Here is a 19,551-nt window from a genome sequence, read left to right on the forward strand (position 1 = left end):
TTTTCAAGCAAAAGACGGAAATTATGGGTTGCAAATAACGAATTAAATGCAATATTTCACATACTATACTGAGATGCAAGACCTCAAGGACTTACTACTAAGAACCGCAGCACATCAATGTTCAACCTCCCCACAGAGTGAAATACAATTTGCTTCTCCACCGCCGTACTTCTCATGCGATACATTCACACAAAATGAATGCAGTAGCAAACTAAAAACTTGGCTGAGACAAGATTCTTATCTTCAACATTTAGTTTCGAATAATCATTTTTTTACTGCATGAATATCAGAATCCACAATTCACATGTAAATTAAAATATACGGATCTATGAGCGTCCAACAGTCATTTCCAGCAAAGCAGCGTTTCTCCTAACAAAAGACTTGCCCCTTTTGGTGAGACATAGATGAAAAGGTACATAAGAGCAAGAGATAGAAGAATTCTTTTAGAATACAACAGGTCGCTCTATAGAGATGAACTAATTAATACATATATCCATGACAGTATCATTCACCGAATCCCGAATGTTGCATCCTACTTTAAGGAACCCCAACATAAAATGACAACAGCATTCCTCAGAATAATGCCACCGTAAAATTGGCAGTAGTACAAATAATTTAGGATGACCTAATGCCATGAAGATGAACTGAGTTCAATGAGTAGATGTCACAGAATATTCCAAACATAATAATATGCATACATCTAAAACATCACAAGGGGATAGGATCGTCATACTGTGGTCCAAAGGTGAAAATTCTTGGTTCAAATCTCTAAGGTGCCACCCCCTTATCTGAATCAATTGTCACACTTCTAACCAAAGTGTCCTCTGGACCACCCAAAGAGTAGAAGGTTTGAGACTGTGATCTCATCCAATATCTTAAGCTTGGAAATGGCTCAGTAGTATAAAATGTGAATATCAACTTCTCAAGCTCAGGGCTCATGAAAAATGCTTTGTTTGAGCTATAAACCAGCTTTGTAAATCCAGTATACAACACAAATGGTGAAATTTAACACTTACTCTCATTTATCATGACGATATATTAGCTTTTAAAGAGCAATAAATCACAGGACATGACATCTAAGAATAGCCGGAGATAAGCACTGTACCACCAAGAATAGCCACTAACAGCATAATCACAGTTTAACTACATTTTGCAGGCAAAGGGAATCAGGCATTCCAGCGACCGTGAATTTGACAAAAGAAAGAATCCCGATACCAGAAAAGCCAAGATATCCTCACAGGTGCTGCTATGAGTGTTTAACTACAATTTGCAGGCCCAAGGAATCAGGCATTCCAGCTAATGTGAATTTTGCCAAAGAAAGAATCCTGATACCAGAAAAGCCAAGATATCCTAAAAGATGCTGCTACGAGTGTTTAACTACATTTTGCAGGCAAAGGGAATCAGGCATTCCAGCTAACGTGAATTTGACAAAAGAAAGGATCCTGATACCAGACAAGGCCAGATGTCCAAACAGATGCTGCTACGAGAAAAGTGATTCCCGGATACTCCTCAACCATCAATCATACCCTAAGAATCTGGAGCTTTGAAGAGAAGGCAATGGCCACCCAGTCAGGCTGTGAGGATGACCATTGAAGCTGCTCGATCTCAGCCCCAGCGGTGTAGGCAAGGATTGGGTCCAACCCACCCTCAACCGGCTGGCCCATTGAAGAGAGGTCCCAGATCAAGGCCTGCGAGTCATCCCCAGCAGTGCAGATGTGGCAAGAACTGTGCGGGGCCCAAGCGATTGCATTGACGCTTGCCTGGTGCCTCTGCAGCTCCACAACCGGCAGTGTGGGGAAACGAATGTCGAGAACGACCACCTTCGCACTGTCCATGATGATCGTGGCCATGTACCTGACAACAAATTTAAAACTTAGTCATCATTGTCGAATCCGACAATTTCTAAACCCAACCTCCCAGGCCGCTTCATTTTCCTATCGGATTTATGAGTAATCAACACCATCTACAACTAATACAATGTGACATTGCAATCACCTTGCCATAATTGTAGAATTTGACTTAAGACATCAGAGCAACAGAATTGGGGATAAGCCGTGCCGAGAGAGCAATCTCCATAGCAATATCAAACTACCAGTTTAAGCATTCGAAATAAATCGTAACGAAACCAGCAAATAATTGCTTGATCCCAAAAACAACCAGAAACCTTCTAACATATTTGCAGTACCTAGGGTCCTGCTTGTTCCAGCCCAGTCGAACGAGAGGAGTGTCCGGCTCGGAGCTCTCGTAGATGATAGTGGAGTGCTCCTTGTCCCTGAGATCAAAAACCCTAACGGAACCATCAGCGGAGACGGAGGCAAAGACCCCAACACCTCCCCAGGCGATGTCGTAGACCTCCTTGTCATGGGCAATAAGCTGAGTATCCACGGCCTCCCTCTCAATGTCCCATATGGTGCAGGTGGTGTCGATGCTGGAGGTCCCGATACGCCGGGGCTCGGCCTCATTCCAGTCGAAGGAGGTGATTGGCCCGCAGAACTCGGAGTTCTTGTTGCCGTTGAGGAGGCTGCGGAGCTCGACGCGGGAGGAGGCGGAGGAGTCGTCGGAGAGGCGCCAGACGCGGAGGTAGTCGCTGGAGGTGGCAAGGAGGTCGGGGCGGGAGGAGTCCTTGTCGGGGACGAAGGCGGCCTTGGTTGGGGGGTAGGGGTGGTCGAAGGAGAGGGCGGGGTCGGGGCGGATCTCGCCGGTGGAGTCGTCGAGCTGGACGATCTCGACGCGGTTGGGGAGCTGCTCGAGGAGGCTGGCGATGGCGAGGCGGTACTCCTTGTCCCGGCGGACACTCCAGTTCATGGCGTAGATGTGCCAGGGCGCCTCGTAGGTGTAGATCTCCGAGCGCTTCTGCTGCTCGTCGGAGCCGTCATGGTTGGCGTCGCTGCTCGCCGCCATTGAAGAAGCGTCCCCAGAGCCAAAGGTCGAGTTGTAAGAGCTCCGGCCAGCTCAGCTGCTCCTTTCTCAGTGACGAAGATGAAGTTGAGACCAGACCGACCGCCCGGGAAGGGAAGGAATAGTCCAATAAGTCAGTCCGTCGAAAATTAAATTAAAAATAAATTATTACTTGCGTCCAATCCAATTGGATGCATTTATACGGACAAATGCCAATGGCGGAAAAAAAAAATAGAAATCCGACCGGGGGAGCCGACCTTCCCTCTCTTTACTTCTTTTCAGCTTCTTGCTCTTTCTTCCTCTTTTTTTCAAATAATTTTAGGATGCCTAAAAAGCCTATGTGGAGGCTTCTCATCGTGTAAGCCTGATGAGCTTAACTTAAATACTTATAATAGATAAATAGATAGTTTGAGTCCAAATAGATGAAAGATGAATGAGTTATCTATTTTATCTCTTTTTTACTTGGCGAATTTTTTGCTTAGATTTTTGTATTTTTCTTTCAATTTGAATCATGGTATTCGAAAACTCAATTCTAATCTAATCAAGTTGAATCGGCTCACTAAGGGGTAAAACTCTTTTAGAGTGGATTTTCTCCATTTACTATATTCAAACTCGATATTTTATTTAAGAGGAACAAGCGTCGAACTACTTAAATCAATTCACGTTGATATGATTTTTTAAATTTTATTTTGCAGTATCTAAATACTAAAATTCTTACTAATTATATATATAATCAGTTATTTAATTAAAATTTCTCAATTTGTAGCATTGCATGAAATAAAGAAGAACCGTTATCTATCTATCTATTTATCTATCTATACATCTTTACATTAAGCTAAAGGAGAGTTCCCCTTGTGTCAACCATAAAAATTTTACATTAAAACATTCTAAATCTCCTTTCTCTTTGCTTTCTTCACAATTAAAAAAAATAAAAATTCTTTTTCAAAGGGTTAAGTAGTATGGTACAAAAGTGTATATATATATATATATATATATATTAAAGTACATTGATTATGTAATAGAGTCTTTAACAAAATTAAAGAGAGTGTAGCGCACTGGTGCACACTCTCACATGGTAATGAGACTATCGTATCCTTTTTTAGATATTAGGGTTTCTAACTTATTATAGTAGGCTAGTGAACCTCCCTTATAACTGAAAAATAAAGTACTTAAGAGGAACATGTTATATTTATAATGGTAGCACATATCTACACTTTAAATAATAGTTAATGCAAACGTTTCAAATATACTTCATGATTTAGTATTTTTTTCACTAAAAATAAAATTTTCAATTGAAAAAATATTATTTTTACTTATGTTTATACTGGGATCAAATATATTTTTTTTATAAAAATAGATATTAAATTTTTTAATTTTATTTTCATTTGCAATTTTATAAATTTCACCATCTTCTATAAAAATTTCTTTTATAAGGAATTATATTTTACTTTGATATATTAACTACTTGGCACCACGCGTTGTGCAGTAAATTTCTATCAATTTTCATGTGACAAAAATTAAATAATTAACATATATGATGTATAAATGGATACATAGATATAAGGAAATTATTTGTTAAAAATCATATATTTATTAAATAGACACAAACAAGACAACAAATACGGAAAGAACTAAATATTATCAAACTAATATGTAATCTAGCCATATCATTATATGCGATATCATATGTTTAGAGAGTCAATGATTCTATAATACGAACCCAATAATTGGCATGTGTGACTAGAGAACTTATCCCATGGGTTTGCAGGAATTTCATTGTTGGTTGCAATGATTAGTCAGGAGGAATTCAAATAGCCCTAATTATAGAAGAATATATATTGCAATATGCATTGGTGCAGTGAAAACGAAGAGATTTAGAGTGTCGAAAAATTATCATGAACACAAAATGATGCAAAATGATGAATTTTTGCTTCGTATTTATAGAGCAGTTGGTATATCGAACTTGAAAAATATCACTCAAATTGAGGAGTTTTTTCAAAATATCGAGTAACCATTTAAGTTTCCAAATCAATAATTATATATACAAATAATATGGACTGATAATCAAAATAAATCGGATACGGACACAAATAAAATATAGTAAAATTCATTGAATTGAAATAGAAAGGTTAACTAACCGTGAAGTTGAGGTTTATTGAATGAATTGATTTGAGCAAGCAATGACGTTTTACCAAGAGCTGAGGGTTTTCAACTAAAGTTTTCACATCCCACTCGTCGACATTTATATATATACGCCTTCAAATCCTTGTTGATAATTTTGCTAGAAATAACTATATCATTAAATTTATAGACATTATGGTTATGATTATGATTCTAAGTATGTGTCTGTGTAAATTTTGATAATATATTGTAATAAAAATAGATGAAATCTAAAAGTTATTGTTTAAAGACTTTGGATCCGTGCATCGCATGGGTGAATTGATCTAGTAATATATAAAAGTCGAGGCACAATATGAGAATGCTCCACAACTCTCCTTTTTCGATTGCTCAGTCAATTTAACTCAGTGATCAGATATTCGTGCAATTATATATCCATTGAGATAGTAGTAGTTTTTTTTTCCCCCATTTACATAGTTTGATACGTGATAAATACAGCGTATTTATCTCTTGCCACTTCTTATTCAAGACAATTAACATCATCAATCAATGTTTTCTCTCCTAATTGTCTTCGATGTCTCACTGTTTTCTTCTCCTCTCTTGCTCTCTTCAGTCAAGATAGTGAAGACAGGGGTCAAGAGCTCTTCCGCGTCACCGAGAAAATTCCTTAGCTGAGGATTGCGATGAAGCTTTTGTTGCTCTATGCTTCGATATTTCGAGTTTGTAATTAAGCTTCTTTGCTATGTATTTCGAGTTGGTAAGATTCTAAATTCTATTTTAGTGTGTGTGTGTATATATATATATATATATATATATAATCTTGCAAATGATAATTAAGACACAGCAATAGTTCTCTGGTGGAAATTGTAGAGTCGGGCGTTTAATCGAATTATTGCGGCAGGCTTACGCAGGTCATCGGCATTTACCCTGTAGATATAAAAGAATACCAGAATCAGCAACTGTGGAAAACGACTGATCGATAGCGTTATTATTATTATTTCTCGCAGGTGGCATCACTCTTCTTCACAATTTCTCCTCCCAATCCCTTTCTCAGAAACGTAGTCATTAGGTTACTTAGTTTCATACAATCTCTCCTGCATTGCCTACGCGCTCGATGATATCTTCTTCTTTTTTTTTTTTCTTTTGCAGTGGGCTATGGAGTTGATGCCCTTACAAATAAAATAAAACTAAGAAGCACAAAAACGAGGTATGAAGACCCAGAAATACCGCCAAACAAAATATGGCCTCGAGGCCCTTAGGTACAGAAAGTAGAGGATGGAGACCTAATTGAAGCGAAATAGCTTTGCTTGGTCTTGCAATGAATTTTTCTTTTCATTTTATATAGGAAAATTACAGCAAATTTTTCACAGCATGTGTTAATACTGCAGACATGGAGAGCCCTCACTTTCGACACTAATAAGAGAAGTAGCAGCTTCCCCAACTTTCGGCATTTGCATTCCGGGTTCCTGAATTCCGAAACTTGGAATCGAGATGATGATGTTGAAAAAGGTAGTACCCACCAGTCTTCTGCTATGGGTGCAAGCAACAATTTTAGCTCATTCCCAGTAAGAATATTTATGCCATATTTATTTGTTCCATATAATTTGTACGTTCATAAGCTTATATAAGTTGTCTAAAAACCCTTTCTTTTTACGGGGTAATGGGATTTTCTCCCACTTTTCTTCTTACTCATCACTGAAATTTTATCTCTGCTAGGTTGACTGGAAAATGATGAAAATGGAAGAAACTTGCTGATCAATAATTTCCCAAAATCAGAGAATTCGTATATATTTGTTGGACGAGAACACTCCAAAAACCTATTTCTGTCTAGATCTAGAAGTGGGATTTATATGTTTTCGTATGAAAACCAAGCATTGATTAAGGTTTTCTCTCCCTAACGCTTAATTATTATATTGAAAATTATGAATAAACTTTTAAAAGTTTCTCGATTTATGAATAGATTATTAAATATTTTCTTAATTTTGGTACTTACCTACGCAACACCCAAACCTGTACCTAATTAATATAAAATATAAAGTTTATTTCCATAGATTCATCAAATTTATAATAAATTTTTTTTATTGAATTTCAATATCTGATCCCGTAAATCGCACTGGTTTTTTCATTAGTATGATGATGGTGATTGATGATAGAAGAGTAATATTACTTAATTGCCAAAATCTTACCTCTTTTTATTTTTGTAACCAAATATCTTACCATTTTTTCTTGCCATCACATCTATTATTTTTGCTTTTATTTTCTTTCACAAAGAAGACCTCTCTATATATATAGTTTCCACCTTATTAAATAGGGTAGAATAGTAAAAATCTCTATTAAATAGGAGTATAACAGTAAATGTATTAATGAATTAGTATGTTATAAGGAAATTGAATAATATTATTTATTATTGTAATTAAAGAAAATATATCCAAAAAACATTAAAGGAGAATTATAATTAATTTATTATTATTTTATAAGCAACTACTATTTTATTATTAAATAAAAATATATACATAATTTTAAAGCAATTAAGAACTATTATACTTTACTTAATTAATTTTAATTAATATTATTATCCCTATAAAAGTTAAATTAAGTAAATCTCTCATCGAAGTGATTAGTCATTTTATCTAAAGTTATTCAAATTTACAAAACTTAATACATGAAATATGAGTGAGAAAAGGACAATTGCAAATACTTAATGTTAAAATTTTATAGACGTTATGATTATTAATATTTCTTTCATTAACTAAAGCTAGATATTTTGTATTTTTGGATTTTATAACTATTTTCTTATGAATTGAATTGATAATTGAGATCATGTCCATTAAATATTTTACATTAATTATTTGTTTATGAGCTCTTGAATTAATATTATCTAGTTTGGTCATAAAATTTATCGTATTAAAATTTATATAGTATAAAATGTATCATCAATATTATTAATTGTTTTAAATATCTAATATTTCATAATAAATTTTATTTACAAAATCCGTACAATTCATGGGTTGAATAGGTTAGTATGTCTATAAAAGAGATGGAAGAAATAGGATCAGTGAGTACATAAATCCTACCGGTTAGAAATCTATTAAATGGAGTTCGAATAATGGACTAGACTGAAGCATATTGTACGAAACAAGTGGTAAAACGTAAGAAAATTAATATCAGGGCCAAGTCAAATAGAATACTCAAACTACGAGGGTCAATCTGAATTTTCTCCTAAATATTTTCTGGAGGCAATCCTTTTTCCTTGGTAACGAACGGAGGGAAACGCCGGAGCTCTCTCGCCCCTCTGTTTCCTCTCTCTCTCTCTGTCTGCATAGGCTGAGAACATCACATGCGAAGGTGAAAGCTTCTTCCTTGCTGAGGCTAACAGCTTGTTCACCGATACAGCCTGATGGGTTTTCATCTTCTTTGCCGTCCGCCATGCACTTGAGGCTACGAAGTAGCAACTCATTTCAATTCCATTGAATCCGGATTCAAGTTCCTCTGAAGTTCACTTTCCTGCTAGAAGAAGCGCTTTGATTTTTCTGGGCATTTCAGTTCTGATTTCTGGTATGGCTAGTGACAGTGGTCTGAGAGACTTGACTTGAATTGTGACTTTTCTTGTTGCCGAAGGTTGGTTGCAGCTACACTAGACGATGATTGCTTCTCCTTGGAGCACCCCAGACGCCATTAACTGGAGAAGCCCATGTCTTTTCTCCGTTGCGCCGAGGTTCGGCTCCCAAGACGCAATTGCTCTGCTCCGTAAGTGTACCAGTTTTAATCAGCTTAAGCAAACTCACGCGAAGATTATTCGAAACGGCTTGTCTCAGGACCAGTTGCTCGTCAGGAAGTTGATCGGGCTTTGCTCGACTTATGGTAGAATGGACTATGCAGCTCTGGTGTTTCATCAGGTGGAGACACCCCACGCTTTTACTTGGAACCTCATGATTAGAGAGTACACCATCAGTGGTAGTTCTAGGCAAGCCATTTTACTGTACAACCTTATGATTTGTGAAGGATATGCTCCTGATAAGTTTACGTTTCCATTTGTTATCAAAGCCTGCTCAGCCTTATCGGTGATTGATAAGGGAAGAGAGTTGCACGGGTTAGCCATCAAAACTGGGTTATTCAGGGACTTGTTTGTGCACAATACTTTGATGGATTTGTATTTTAAGTGTGGGGATAGGGAATACGGGTGCAAGGTGTTTGAAAATATGCCTGTTCGGAGTGTAGTCTCATGGACAACGATGATGAATGGGCTCATTGCCAATGGGGACTTGGATTCTGCCCTAGAGATCTTTGAGGGTATGCCGGAGAAGAATGTTGTTTCATGGACTGCAATGATTAATGGGTTTGTGAAGAATCAGAGGCTTCAGGAGGCCTTTGACCTTTTCAGAAGGATGCAGCTCGAAAACGTCAAGCCAAATGAGTATACACTCGTAGGCTTGCTGAGAGCATGTATAGAACTGGGAAGCCTGAAACTTGGGAGATGGATACATGAATATGCGGTCGAGAATGGTTTCAGGCTGGGAGTCTTCCTGGGAACTGCTCTCATCGACATGTACAGCAAGTGCGACAGTTTAGCTGATGCGAGGCAAGTGTTTGTTGAGATGGAGGCCCGGAGCTTAGCCACGTGGAACTCAATGATCACCAGCTTGGGTGTGCATGGGTTTGGAACTGAAGCTTTATCTCTTTATGAGCAGATGGAGAAGGCAAATGTGGCGCCAGATGCAATCACATTTGTTGGAGTTCTGAGCGCCTGCGTGCACACAAATAATCTGGAGAAGGGAGTTGAGTTCTTCAAGCAAATGACTGAACGTTATGGTATCCCACCCATTTCAGAACATTACAACTGCCTAATTGAACTGTACAACCGTGCTAGAGAGCTAGTTGAGGAGGACGAATCAATGATGGACATGCCCGTGAAGTCTGACCAAGATTTTTTTCCCGAATCATTGGAGAAAACTATTTCACATGGTGATTCGGTTATGGAGAACTCACCTTTCACCCAGGCAGAGCAAATTTTGGGTGCCCGTCGAGACTTCCATCTGCATGATCAGCATGCAGGCTCCAAATGGGATGTGGGCTGATAATGAATGGTTCCTGTTGCTTCATGCCCGTGGACATGGTATTTGTTTATATGTTTTTAAGTGATTTACACCGGAAAAGTTTTGGCCTTTGAGTCATAGCATCACTCCTGGTCAGAAGGCCTCATTGTGCAGGTTTATTTCTTCTCCCATTTTTGCCTTCTACAGAAGGCTGACAAAAGTAGGGATATAGATGATGTATTTGTAGCTTTTTTTAATTTCTCATAAGTAAAGTGAAGCAATTAAGGCTCTAAACTCATCGCTCATCAGCATTCAGCTATCATCAATTATTTGGGAAGATCTGCCACCATGCAGTCACAGTATGTGTAAATTGGCCTCGATTGTGCATAAATTTCACAAGATAAGTGTGATTCTGCAGTTGGCTTAACATTGATCCGTTTTTTAAAATAAATTTTGGGAACTCTTGTTTTGTTTAAGTTTTCAAATTTCTGTTCCTTTCCTTATTACTGAAGTTCGAGCACTATGTTTTCTCTTACTCTAGCAGTTTGCTGGTAGTTTGGAGCGTATTATATTAATCAAATCATCCCATAAAATGGGTTTCTCAAAAGCATGGGGAAGACATAACCATCTGCTGTTAGTGCTAATAACGTCGAACATATATGTATAGTTTGAAGATAATATCTTGCTCCAATTGGGAATTAGATATCTTTTTTTTATATCTTTTGTATGTCTTCTCAGATGTCTCGTGGTGTTGTTGTTTATGGAGCCGAGCTGAAGTTTCTGTGAATTGATTGCTGCTCCTGCTGAGGGTAATAAAGGTAGTCAATGGCCTGATATGTCTAGAAATTTGACCTTTCCCGATTTGAGCTAAGAAGATTTTCAGCCAAGTCGCTAGTATTACGTTCAAAAAAATCAACTATCGTAATAATATGAACATGCAACCTGCATCTACTGGTTTCAGCTTTTAAAAGGGTTAGCAGAGGATCTTGAGTCTGAACAATGTGTGAAGGATTATTGTTTGAGTTGGTTCTTGAGACCTGGATCTCTGTTGATGCTTTGCACAAGATTGAGAGGCATATTGTAGCTGATTTGGATCAAAATGCAGACTTCTCGGACCTGAACGAGATGGTAGCAACCAAGTGAGGTTAGTCGGACTCATTCTTGTTTTGATAAGGACAGTATTGCACTCGCACAATGAGATCTTGCTCTTTTGCTTTGTAGGAGAAAAGCGTGATGCATGAAAAGTGATTGTTACGGGGGTTGTGATCAGGAAATGGTCGCCGCACGCGATTCTTGTATTGGCTAATTCTCATCAGTAAGGAATTGGTTCCTCCTGTGATACTGTAAATATGTGAACAACGCGAGATATTATGGACACCGATAGTATTTTTCGATCTCCCCGTGAAATTTTATCCGATAAATATCACTTAATAAATATGTGTATAACGCGATCTCAAAACGGACAAAGTTCGAAAAACGAATTATACTTTTTTTGGGTGGTGGACGAACCAAATGGTCCCACCAAATCATCTCCACCCCTGGCAGGGGGGTAGCTGAAAATGGTGAAGCGGAGGGTGGGTTGGTGGCGTTTTGAATTATCCTGACAGCTCAGTCCGTTAAGAAATCTCAGTCCTCTCTATCCATCAGTAGAGGAGCTGTTCCTCGTCAAATCCCATTTTTAATTTTTCCGATGGAGCAGGTCGCGTGTTCAACGAGCTTTACCTTATTAACATCTTCCATCGTCCCTCCAGCGCCCCCATCCGTTTCCATGTTTGAGCGTTGATTGCCCAATTCTCCACTTCCAGTTGCCTTTCATCAGCAACGTTTGTTTTTTTGCTTGGAAAGATCGGATTTTGGGGCAGACCCATTTCAGATCGTAGCCCCCACCGTGCCCCAAAAGCTGAAAAAGATTGGATTTTTGAAGTTCGGGCAGTCACTTTCCGAGATTTACACGAAGGATTCTCTTTGTCCCATGTTTGAAATTTCAAAAAATAAAAATAAAAATAAATAAATATTCAATTTCACACTTCATTCCCTCATCAAGCCGCCGCCGCCCCCCCCCCCCCCCCCCATTCTCACTGTTCTCTCTGCTATTTTTTAATGCCAATTATTGGGTAGATAGGATCATAAGGATACTACACGATACGATGTATGAGTCCGTTTGATTTCAGAATTGAAGTAATTTTGATTTTGATGGTGGAAAATGACAAATGAGATAGTATTATAAATTTGACTTGGAAAACGTGTGTTTTTATTGTGTAGTGGGTAGAGTTAAAATCAAAATCATAATTCTAAAATTAAACTTCGAAATCAAACGGGCCAAATATATTTCTTTTTAGATATATTACGCCGTATAATTTAACATTGACATATATTTTTTGATTTATTTCAATATTAAATCTAAAAATATCTTATATGGTACAATAAATTCTTTTCTTTTATCCGAATTTGGATTTTTTTTTTGAATTAATATATTGTCGTGTAATAATGAATGGCCTGCTCCCTTGGAAGTCATAACAGTGGCAGACGGTGAAGGCAGGAGCTCTGTCTGCTGACTCTTCCATCATCTCCCCCAAAGATCGGATCATCAAATTTGGTCAACACCCCACGAACAAGCGGTAGGAGAAGGTCTCGGGCATGGCTTCTTCGTATGATTCTGACGGGTCGTTGAGGGGATCCTCACCCTCGTACTCTCCGAGCAAGAAGCTGACAACCACGAACCACTTGCGCCATGTTGAGTCGATGGCCAAGATGCCCTCCGGCGCCGGAGCAATCTCCCATTTGAATGCCGTGATCCTGGGTGAGGACCTCGCGTCCGAGGAGAATGATCTCATCTTTCACAGTGCTGAGTTCTCTCAGCAGGCCCTTGTCCCCTCTCCCCAAAAGGTCTGTTCTTTGACGTCTTGTCTCCTCTTGCTGCTTTTTTCGCCATTGTCTCTGTCAGTTTTGATTTGCTTTCGTTGAGATAGAGGCATTGTTTGGTGTTTTTTAGCAGGAATGCTTTGTTCTGTATCGGAACTGAACGGTTTAGATTATGCATCTGTACATTGCCTGAACGCCCTGCCATCTTGATTTTTTGTCCTTTGCTTGCTGGTGCTGCTAAATTCTTTAAGTGGATGGGTTGTGTTTGATTGGATGTGATGGTGATTGATCAGTACTTGGAGATGTACAAGAGGTCCATCGCGGATCCAGCTGGGTTTTGGTCTGATATTGCATCTGAGTTCTATTGGAAGGAGAAGTGGGGCAAGGAAGTCTGCAGCGAGAACCTCGATGTTCGGGAAGGAACCATCAAGATCGAGGTGTGTGTTCTTGCTATTGCTCTTTGAGTGTTTGCTCGACTTTGAGTTAATTTTTTGTTATGTCCTGAAGATTCGGTTTCTTTGTGGCCTTTCTGGGACATTGCTGATTTTCAAATGTAATTTTGCAACAGTGGTTCAAAGGTGGAGTCACCAACATTTGCTACAATTGCCTTGACAGAAATGTCAAAGCTGGTCTTGGGGACAAAATAGCCTTTTACTGGGAAGGCAATGACCCCGACCATGATGGAAAGTTAACCTACAACGAGTCGCTTCACAGAGTTTGCCAGGTGTTCTCTTAGTCGAACCCTTAAGGAAGAAAGTTTTGATCTTTACCGTGCGTTGCTTATATGGTTTCTCTTCTTTCAGCTTGCAAATTACTTGAAAGCTGTAGGTGTTACGAAGGGTGATGCTGTTGTGGTTTACTTACCCATGCTAATGGAACTTCCAATAACGATGCTTGCTTGTGCTCGCATCGGCGCCGTCCACTCGGTATTCTCGCGATTCTATTATTAAAAAACCCTGTAGAACCCATTTTCCTTGTTTTACCTGCATTTGTTGATCAAGGTCTTATCTTCTCAACTCGATTAATTTGCCATTGTTGTAGGTTGTGTTTGCCGGATTTTCTGCAGAATCTTTGACCCAGCGAATTGTGGATTGCAAACCAAAGGTTGTTATTACTTGCAATGCGGTTAAAAGGGGTCCGAAGGTCATAAATTTGAAAGACATAGTCGACGCTGCCCTCGTCGAATCAGCAAAAAGTGGTGTCTCAGTTGGTATGAGAATTAGACAGCTGCTCATTATTTGAATATATTCCTCCCCATGTTTTATCTTCGATATTTAAGCAAAATCCCTTTTCAATTTGATATATGCATAATTTCAGTGATATTTAGTAGGGTTAGGATAAATGTGCACCCACCTTTGGAATATAATAAATGTTGTGGAAATTTATTTCTTTCAATGTCGTAGTCTCACACTCTTCCAATTATTAGTTTGGGAGCAAAATTCTGTTAAAGTATGTATTTTGCATCATAAGCATTCAAGCAGTAATTTGTCTTAGCTCACCAAATAGAGGTCCCTTCATTGCTTTAGGAATCAGACTTTCCCATTATTTTGAGAGTTGGATGATAAGTTGTTCTCCATTGACCTTGTTCTCTCACACAACTTGTTGCGTTACAATATGTGCTCCACTCCATGGGCCCATGTGCCATCATGACAAGGAGCACTCAACCATCGAATTGCTCTAATTTTAGAAATTTGTCTGGTTTGGTGGTTCTATGTCTGGTGACAAATTTTATATCTCATTTCTCTGATACAACAGTTGGTACCTTAGGGATTCGTGTTTTTATTTTTGTGTACCACTCTACCAATCTCTTTTCTCTTTTCCTCTGTCTTTGTCTTTCTTGTAGATGTATGTTTAACTTATGAAAATCCGTCGGCCATGAAGAGGGAAACGACCAAGTGGAAGGAAGGAAGAGACATATGGTGGCAGGTATTTTTGCAGGACTTCGAAATTGATATTATGATACAATTCCTTCTTGAAGAGGATTAATGGAGGCATCTTTGCTATCTTCATAAGCTTAACAAGCCATTTGCGATATTTGGTTGATTGATTAGATCTTTAGGGTGGAGAAAGTGATGATAAATAATTTCATTCCAGGACATTGTCCCAAAATATCCGACCACTTGTGCTGTTGAGTGGGTTGATGCAGAGGATCCTCTTTTCCTACTCTATACGAGTGGTAGTACTGGAAAGCCAAAGGTAATTAGATTTACTGCTAGTTTGATCAGTCTTTTCCGCTTTCTTTTTTCAATATTATTTTCCTAATTCTGATGATAACTTTATGTAAAGGGTGTTCTTCATACCACGGGAGGATATATGGTATACACTGCAACAACATTCAAGTACGCATTCGACTACAAGCCATCAGACGTGTACTGGTAACTCGACTATCCTTTATTGTTGTGATGTGCTGAAGCAGATTAAGTTTGTTACGTTTATAAAGTTTCTAGTTCTATTTCAGCGTCTTAAGAAATTGTTTTGTGTTTGATTTTCTTCAGGTGTACAGCTGACTGTGGTTGGATTACTGGGCACAGCTATGTATCTTACGGACCTTTGCTTAATGGAGCGACTGTCATAATCTTTGAAGGGGTAATAGGATGGGATTAAATTAGTAAACTCATTCTACTTTTTAAGTTTTGATGATAACTCTGATTAAGGGGCATGCCTTCTTTCAAAAGGCGTAAAAGGAAGCTTTGGTCTGCAGATTGAATTGCTGTTAAGAGTGCATCCATGTGTTTGACAAAAATATTTTTGGGAAATGCAGAAACTGGGAGAGAAAAAGCTGTTGCTTGAATTTAACACAACATTCCCGCATTGTGTTTCAAGTAATATTTTTAGGGAATAGACTGGAAAATGAAAATAGTTAATCTGCAGCAACAGCATCATAATTACTCTCACTTCTCCATTTTGTGAAAGCACCAAAATAACAGCAGCCCCATGCAGGCACCAAATTATCCTGATTCTGGGCGATGCTGGGAGATTGTTGACAAATACAAGGTGTCAATATTCTACACGGCCCCAACATTGGTTCGATCTCTCATGCGTGATGGTGATGAGGCAAGATATCTCTCTCTGTCTTCACTGTTAAATTGTCCTTGAACTCTTTTGGGAATTCTGCTTTAGTTGATTACTTGATTCGAATATGGTTGTAACTCAATAAAAGTCTAAAGACTTGGGTAAACTTTTGAAAGCTGTAGTATATGATAGAGGTTGTGTTCCTTCTCTGATATAGATGTAGATCTTAAAAAAAAAAATGAATTTAGTGTTTGAAATTATGTTCGATGCATAACTGATGTGATTACTTTGTGGTGATGCAGTATGTCACTCGATATTCCCGAAAGTCCTTACGAGTTCTTGGGAGTGTAGGCGAGCCTATAAATCCTAGCGCTTGGAGGTTTTAACCTCTACTCTCATTTTTCTTTCTTTTACCGATAGAAGAAACAGATCTGATGGATTTATTATGTGCAGGTGGTTCTTCAATGTTGTTGGTGACAAAAAGTGCCCTATATCTGACACTTGGTGGCAAACAGAAACTGGAGGCTTCATGGTAAGTGGCCATTTTGCTGAAGAACTTCATTGGTGCAAAGGCTCCTCTTATTAAATTTCAGCACTAAATTTTTTTTTTTTTTCCAAATTTCTGGATCAAGTTTTCACTTTCACCTAAGTTGTTACCTTTCGTAATTTCTGTCAATAATTTTTTTCTGTAATACTCGACAGATTACTCCCTTACCTGGTGCCTGGCCTCAGAAACCTGGGTCTGCTACATTTCCTTTCTTCGGAGTTCAGGTCTGTGTCAAGGAATCTTCACAGGATTTCTCTTCTCAATCACCATCAGTCTTTTCTCTTTAAAAAGAAAATTCCACTTTCTTTTAACGATGTTCTTTTCTGCAGCCCATTATTGTGGATGAGAAGGGAAAAGAGATTGAAGGCGAGTGCAGCGGATACCTCTGTTTGAAGAACTCATGGCCGGGAGCATTCCGTACTCTTTATGGTGACCATGAGAGATATGAAACGACTTACTTCAAGCCGTTCCCTGGTTACTACTTCACCGGTGATGGCTGCAGCCGGTAAACCATCAAATATTTATGTATTATTGATATATATACCGAGTGCTAGTCAATCACAATGATCATTAATTTTACTCCCATTTGTGTTCATCAGGGATAACGATGGATACCACTGGCTGACTGGTAGAGTTGATGATGTCATCAATGTCAGGTAAATTCTAGTCCTTGAATTTTCTCTTCCTTTTCTTTTTTCCCTTCCTTTCGAGAGGGGAAAAATCATTCTCGACATATACCACTGGCCCACTTTCTTACCAGCGTATGTTTCTCGATGGTTCTTATATTTGAGTCTCTGTGATCCACTTTGTTTAGTCTGTCTCTTTTGTTTGGCTCCCGTGTAATCTGCATCTATAAGACTCTCAGCTTTAGGTCTTTTGTGATATGTGTAGTTCATTTTACCTTCCATATATCTTGTCTTTTCAGAGTGAATGGTTTTCTTGGTGACAAATTTGGAGTATCTGTTCCAGTAGATCCTTGGAATTAGGGTTTTTGTCTTTGGGATTGACTGGTCTGGATTTTTTTTTTTTTTTGTGCAGCGGTCATCGTATTGGAACAGCAGAAGTCGAATCAGCCCTCGTTTCACATCCTCAATGCACAGAAGCTGCAGTTGTCGGGGTGGAGCATGAGGTAATATAGGGATGCTTCTTGTCAAGACTTGTTAGAGAGAGACGGACCTAGTAATTTGTCGTGATTATAATTATCATTAATTGCCGTTTCTGTTTTGTAGGTTAAGGGGCAGGGCATCTACGCATTTGTTACGCTCGTGGATGGTGTAGCTTACAGCGAAGAACTTCGAAAGAGCCTCATACTTACAGTTCGTAAGCAGGTCTGTTTCTCTTGTCACCTGAGTTTTCATGTGATGATTACGATCGGTGCAAGTTACAAAAGTTCCTTGTTGAATTGTTTTCTGATTTGGAATGCGTCTGCATAGTGTTGCTTAAATTCAGCCTGTTTTTGGAAAGGGATAGAATATGAACACACTTAAATGAAAGCAACCAATGGAACTACATGATCTTTTAATCTACTACCAGTGTGCAAATTTTTCTTCAGATTGGAGCATTTGCTGCGCCCGACAAAATCCACTGGGCCCCAGGCCTCCCAAAAACCCGGAGTGGGAAGATAATGAGGAGGATACTGAGGAAGATCGCATCAAGGCAACTGGACGAGCTTGGAGATACGAGCACACTGGCAGACCCCTCTGTCGTCGATGAACTTATCGCCCTCGCCGATGCTTGAAGGACAAAATTTTCTGACGAAGGGGGCTCTCGTCTGAATCATGAAATATTTGGTTTGAGTTGTTCGAATCGTAGGATTTTCATTTCTTGTGCCATAATTCTTTGATCCATCTAGGAATGGTCGATTGATCGGGTTTATTCTATGGAATAATCCCGGTTTTGTTATTGTGAAATCGCTTCGATGTTATAGAGGTACATTGTTTCTGTGTGTTGTTATTTCTTACATTCTGAGAATAATGGGAAATAATTCTTATATTTCTATTTATTCCACGTCTCATATGTCTACTTGTTTTCATTTATTTCTGCACTTAATTTCAAAAGGTTAATAGCCCAAAAAACACGTCTTTTACACTTTTTTTCTGATTCCAGTACGATCTTTTATTTTAGTCTCAAATCTAGCATAACATTAAATTTTTCGTCAATTTTACCGTAGTGACACGTGTTGTCTTTTTATTGGATGAGTGGTCCCACTTACTTTTATTTAATAAAAAAATTTTGAAATTAAAAATAAAAGGGGTTGGGGTCGACTAAGGCCTAAAGGAGGAGGGGGCTGGCGGTGGTGGCCTCGATTGCGGCCACCACCTCCCTAATTCTGGTTGGCTGTGATCATTGCCAACCCCAACTAGGGCAGTGGTGACCGCAAAGCTGACCCCTCCCCCTTTTTTCTAATTTTCAGGAATTTTTTTATTAAATAAAAATAAGTGAAATCCACTCATCTAATAACGCGATAAAATGTGGCACTGCCGTTAAAATTGACAGAAAATTTAATGTCGTGCTAAAATCAGAAAAAAAAAAAGTATGGAAGTTATACTTTTTTGGACTATTAACCCATTTCAAAAAGAATTATTCAGTTTTAATTTTCAATTGCAGTAACTACAGACGAACTACATAATGATCCCTTATATACACCGAGACATGATACGACACTAATATGTATTTATATATATCATAACAAAATATTTTGCTGGTTTCTCACATCACTAAACTAAAATCTCGCGAGGCCACGTCATCATTTATGAGTCCTCTCGCGAAACCATATTGTTTGTTTAATAATGTAAATAGTATATTCAGTAAAACAAATCAATTTATTATTTGGACTTAATTATAGGAAATTTTTATATTTGATGTATATCTTTTAATTATTAAATTGTATATAAATGGTAAAAATTACAAAAAAAAATATAATGTTGTATGCATATATTTCTATTCCAGTTATATATATTATTACAGAATTTTAAATATTATCTTTTCTTTTATTGAATTTAAAAATTTCTCCTTAGTTGACTATAAATATGTATTTTATGTTGCTCAAATTTTTCGACAAGCAACTAGTAGGTTCTCAAA

At 38.2% G+C, this 19,551-nt stretch overlaps 3 protein-coding genes across 6 annotated transcripts; 2 read left to right on the forward strand and 1 right to left on the reverse strand.

Moving 5' to 3' along the window:
- Positions 1–1,000: 1,000 nt before the first annotated feature.
- Positions 1,001–3,116, reverse strand: LOC116205105 (WD repeat-containing protein LWD1). The gene is made up of 2 exons (XM_031537588.1): positions 2,186–3,116; positions 1,001–1,854 (listed from the first exon to the last, which is right to left on the reverse strand). The coding sequence occupies exons 1-2, from the start codon at positions 2,899–2,901 to the stop codon at positions 1,521–1,523; spliced, it is 1,050 nt and encodes a 349-aa protein (XP_031393448.1). The 5' UTR covers positions 2,902–3,116; the 3' UTR covers positions 1,001–1,520.
- Positions 3,117–8,249: 5,133 nt separating this feature from the next.
- On the forward strand, positions 8,250–11,446 carry LOC116206149 (pentatricopeptide repeat-containing protein At3g26630, chloroplastic-like). Of its 4 annotated transcripts, XR_004156641.1 has the most exons (4): positions 8,276–10,223; positions 10,788–10,867; positions 11,011–11,193; positions 11,271–11,446. XR_004156641.1 is itself a non-coding variant. In XM_031538933.1 (3 exons), exons 2-3 carry the CDS (start codon positions 8,708–8,710, stop codon positions 10,089–10,091), a joined length of 1,284 nt encoding a protein of 427 aa, XP_031394793.1. In that variant the 5' UTR covers positions 8,250–8,361; positions 8,635–8,707; the 3' UTR covers positions 10,092–10,525. The 4 variants fall into 4 exon arrangements, 2 of the variants coding, with proteins under 2 accessions (XP_031394793.1, XP_031394792.1); XM_031538933.1 differs by lacking the exons at positions 10,788–10,867; positions 11,011–11,193; positions 11,271–11,446 and having other exon boundaries at positions 8,250–8,361; positions 8,635–8,731; positions 8,832–10,525; XR_004156640.1 differs by having other exon boundaries at positions 11,011–11,446.
- Positions 11,447–12,548: 1,102 nt separating this feature from the next.
- On the forward strand, positions 12,549–18,477 carry LOC116205478 (acetyl-coenzyme A synthetase, chloroplastic/glyoxysomal-like). The gene is made up of 18 exons (XM_031538101.1): positions 12,549–12,935; positions 13,205–13,348; positions 13,480–13,635; positions 13,715–13,837; positions 13,953–14,121; positions 14,755–14,837; positions 15,006–15,107; positions 15,198–15,286; positions 15,407–15,497; positions 15,852–15,965; positions 16,226–16,302; positions 16,377–16,455; positions 16,626–16,694; positions 16,800–16,975; positions 17,070–17,126; positions 17,509–17,599; positions 17,700–17,798; positions 18,023–18,477. The coding sequence occupies exons 1-18, from the start codon at positions 12,687–12,689 to the stop codon at positions 18,206–18,208; spliced, it is 2,154 nt and encodes a 717-aa protein (XP_031393961.1). The 5' UTR covers positions 12,549–12,686; the 3' UTR covers positions 18,209–18,477.
- The last annotated feature ends 1,074 nt before the right edge of the window (positions 18,478–19,551 follow it).

This window comes from Punica granatum, chromosome 4 (assembly GCF_007655135.1).
Source record: "Punica granatum isolate Tunisia-2019 chromosome 4, ASM765513v2, whole genome shotgun sequence".
NCBI classification, from domain to species: domain Eukaryota; kingdom Viridiplantae; phylum Streptophyta; class Magnoliopsida; order Myrtales; family Lythraceae; genus Punica; species Punica granatum.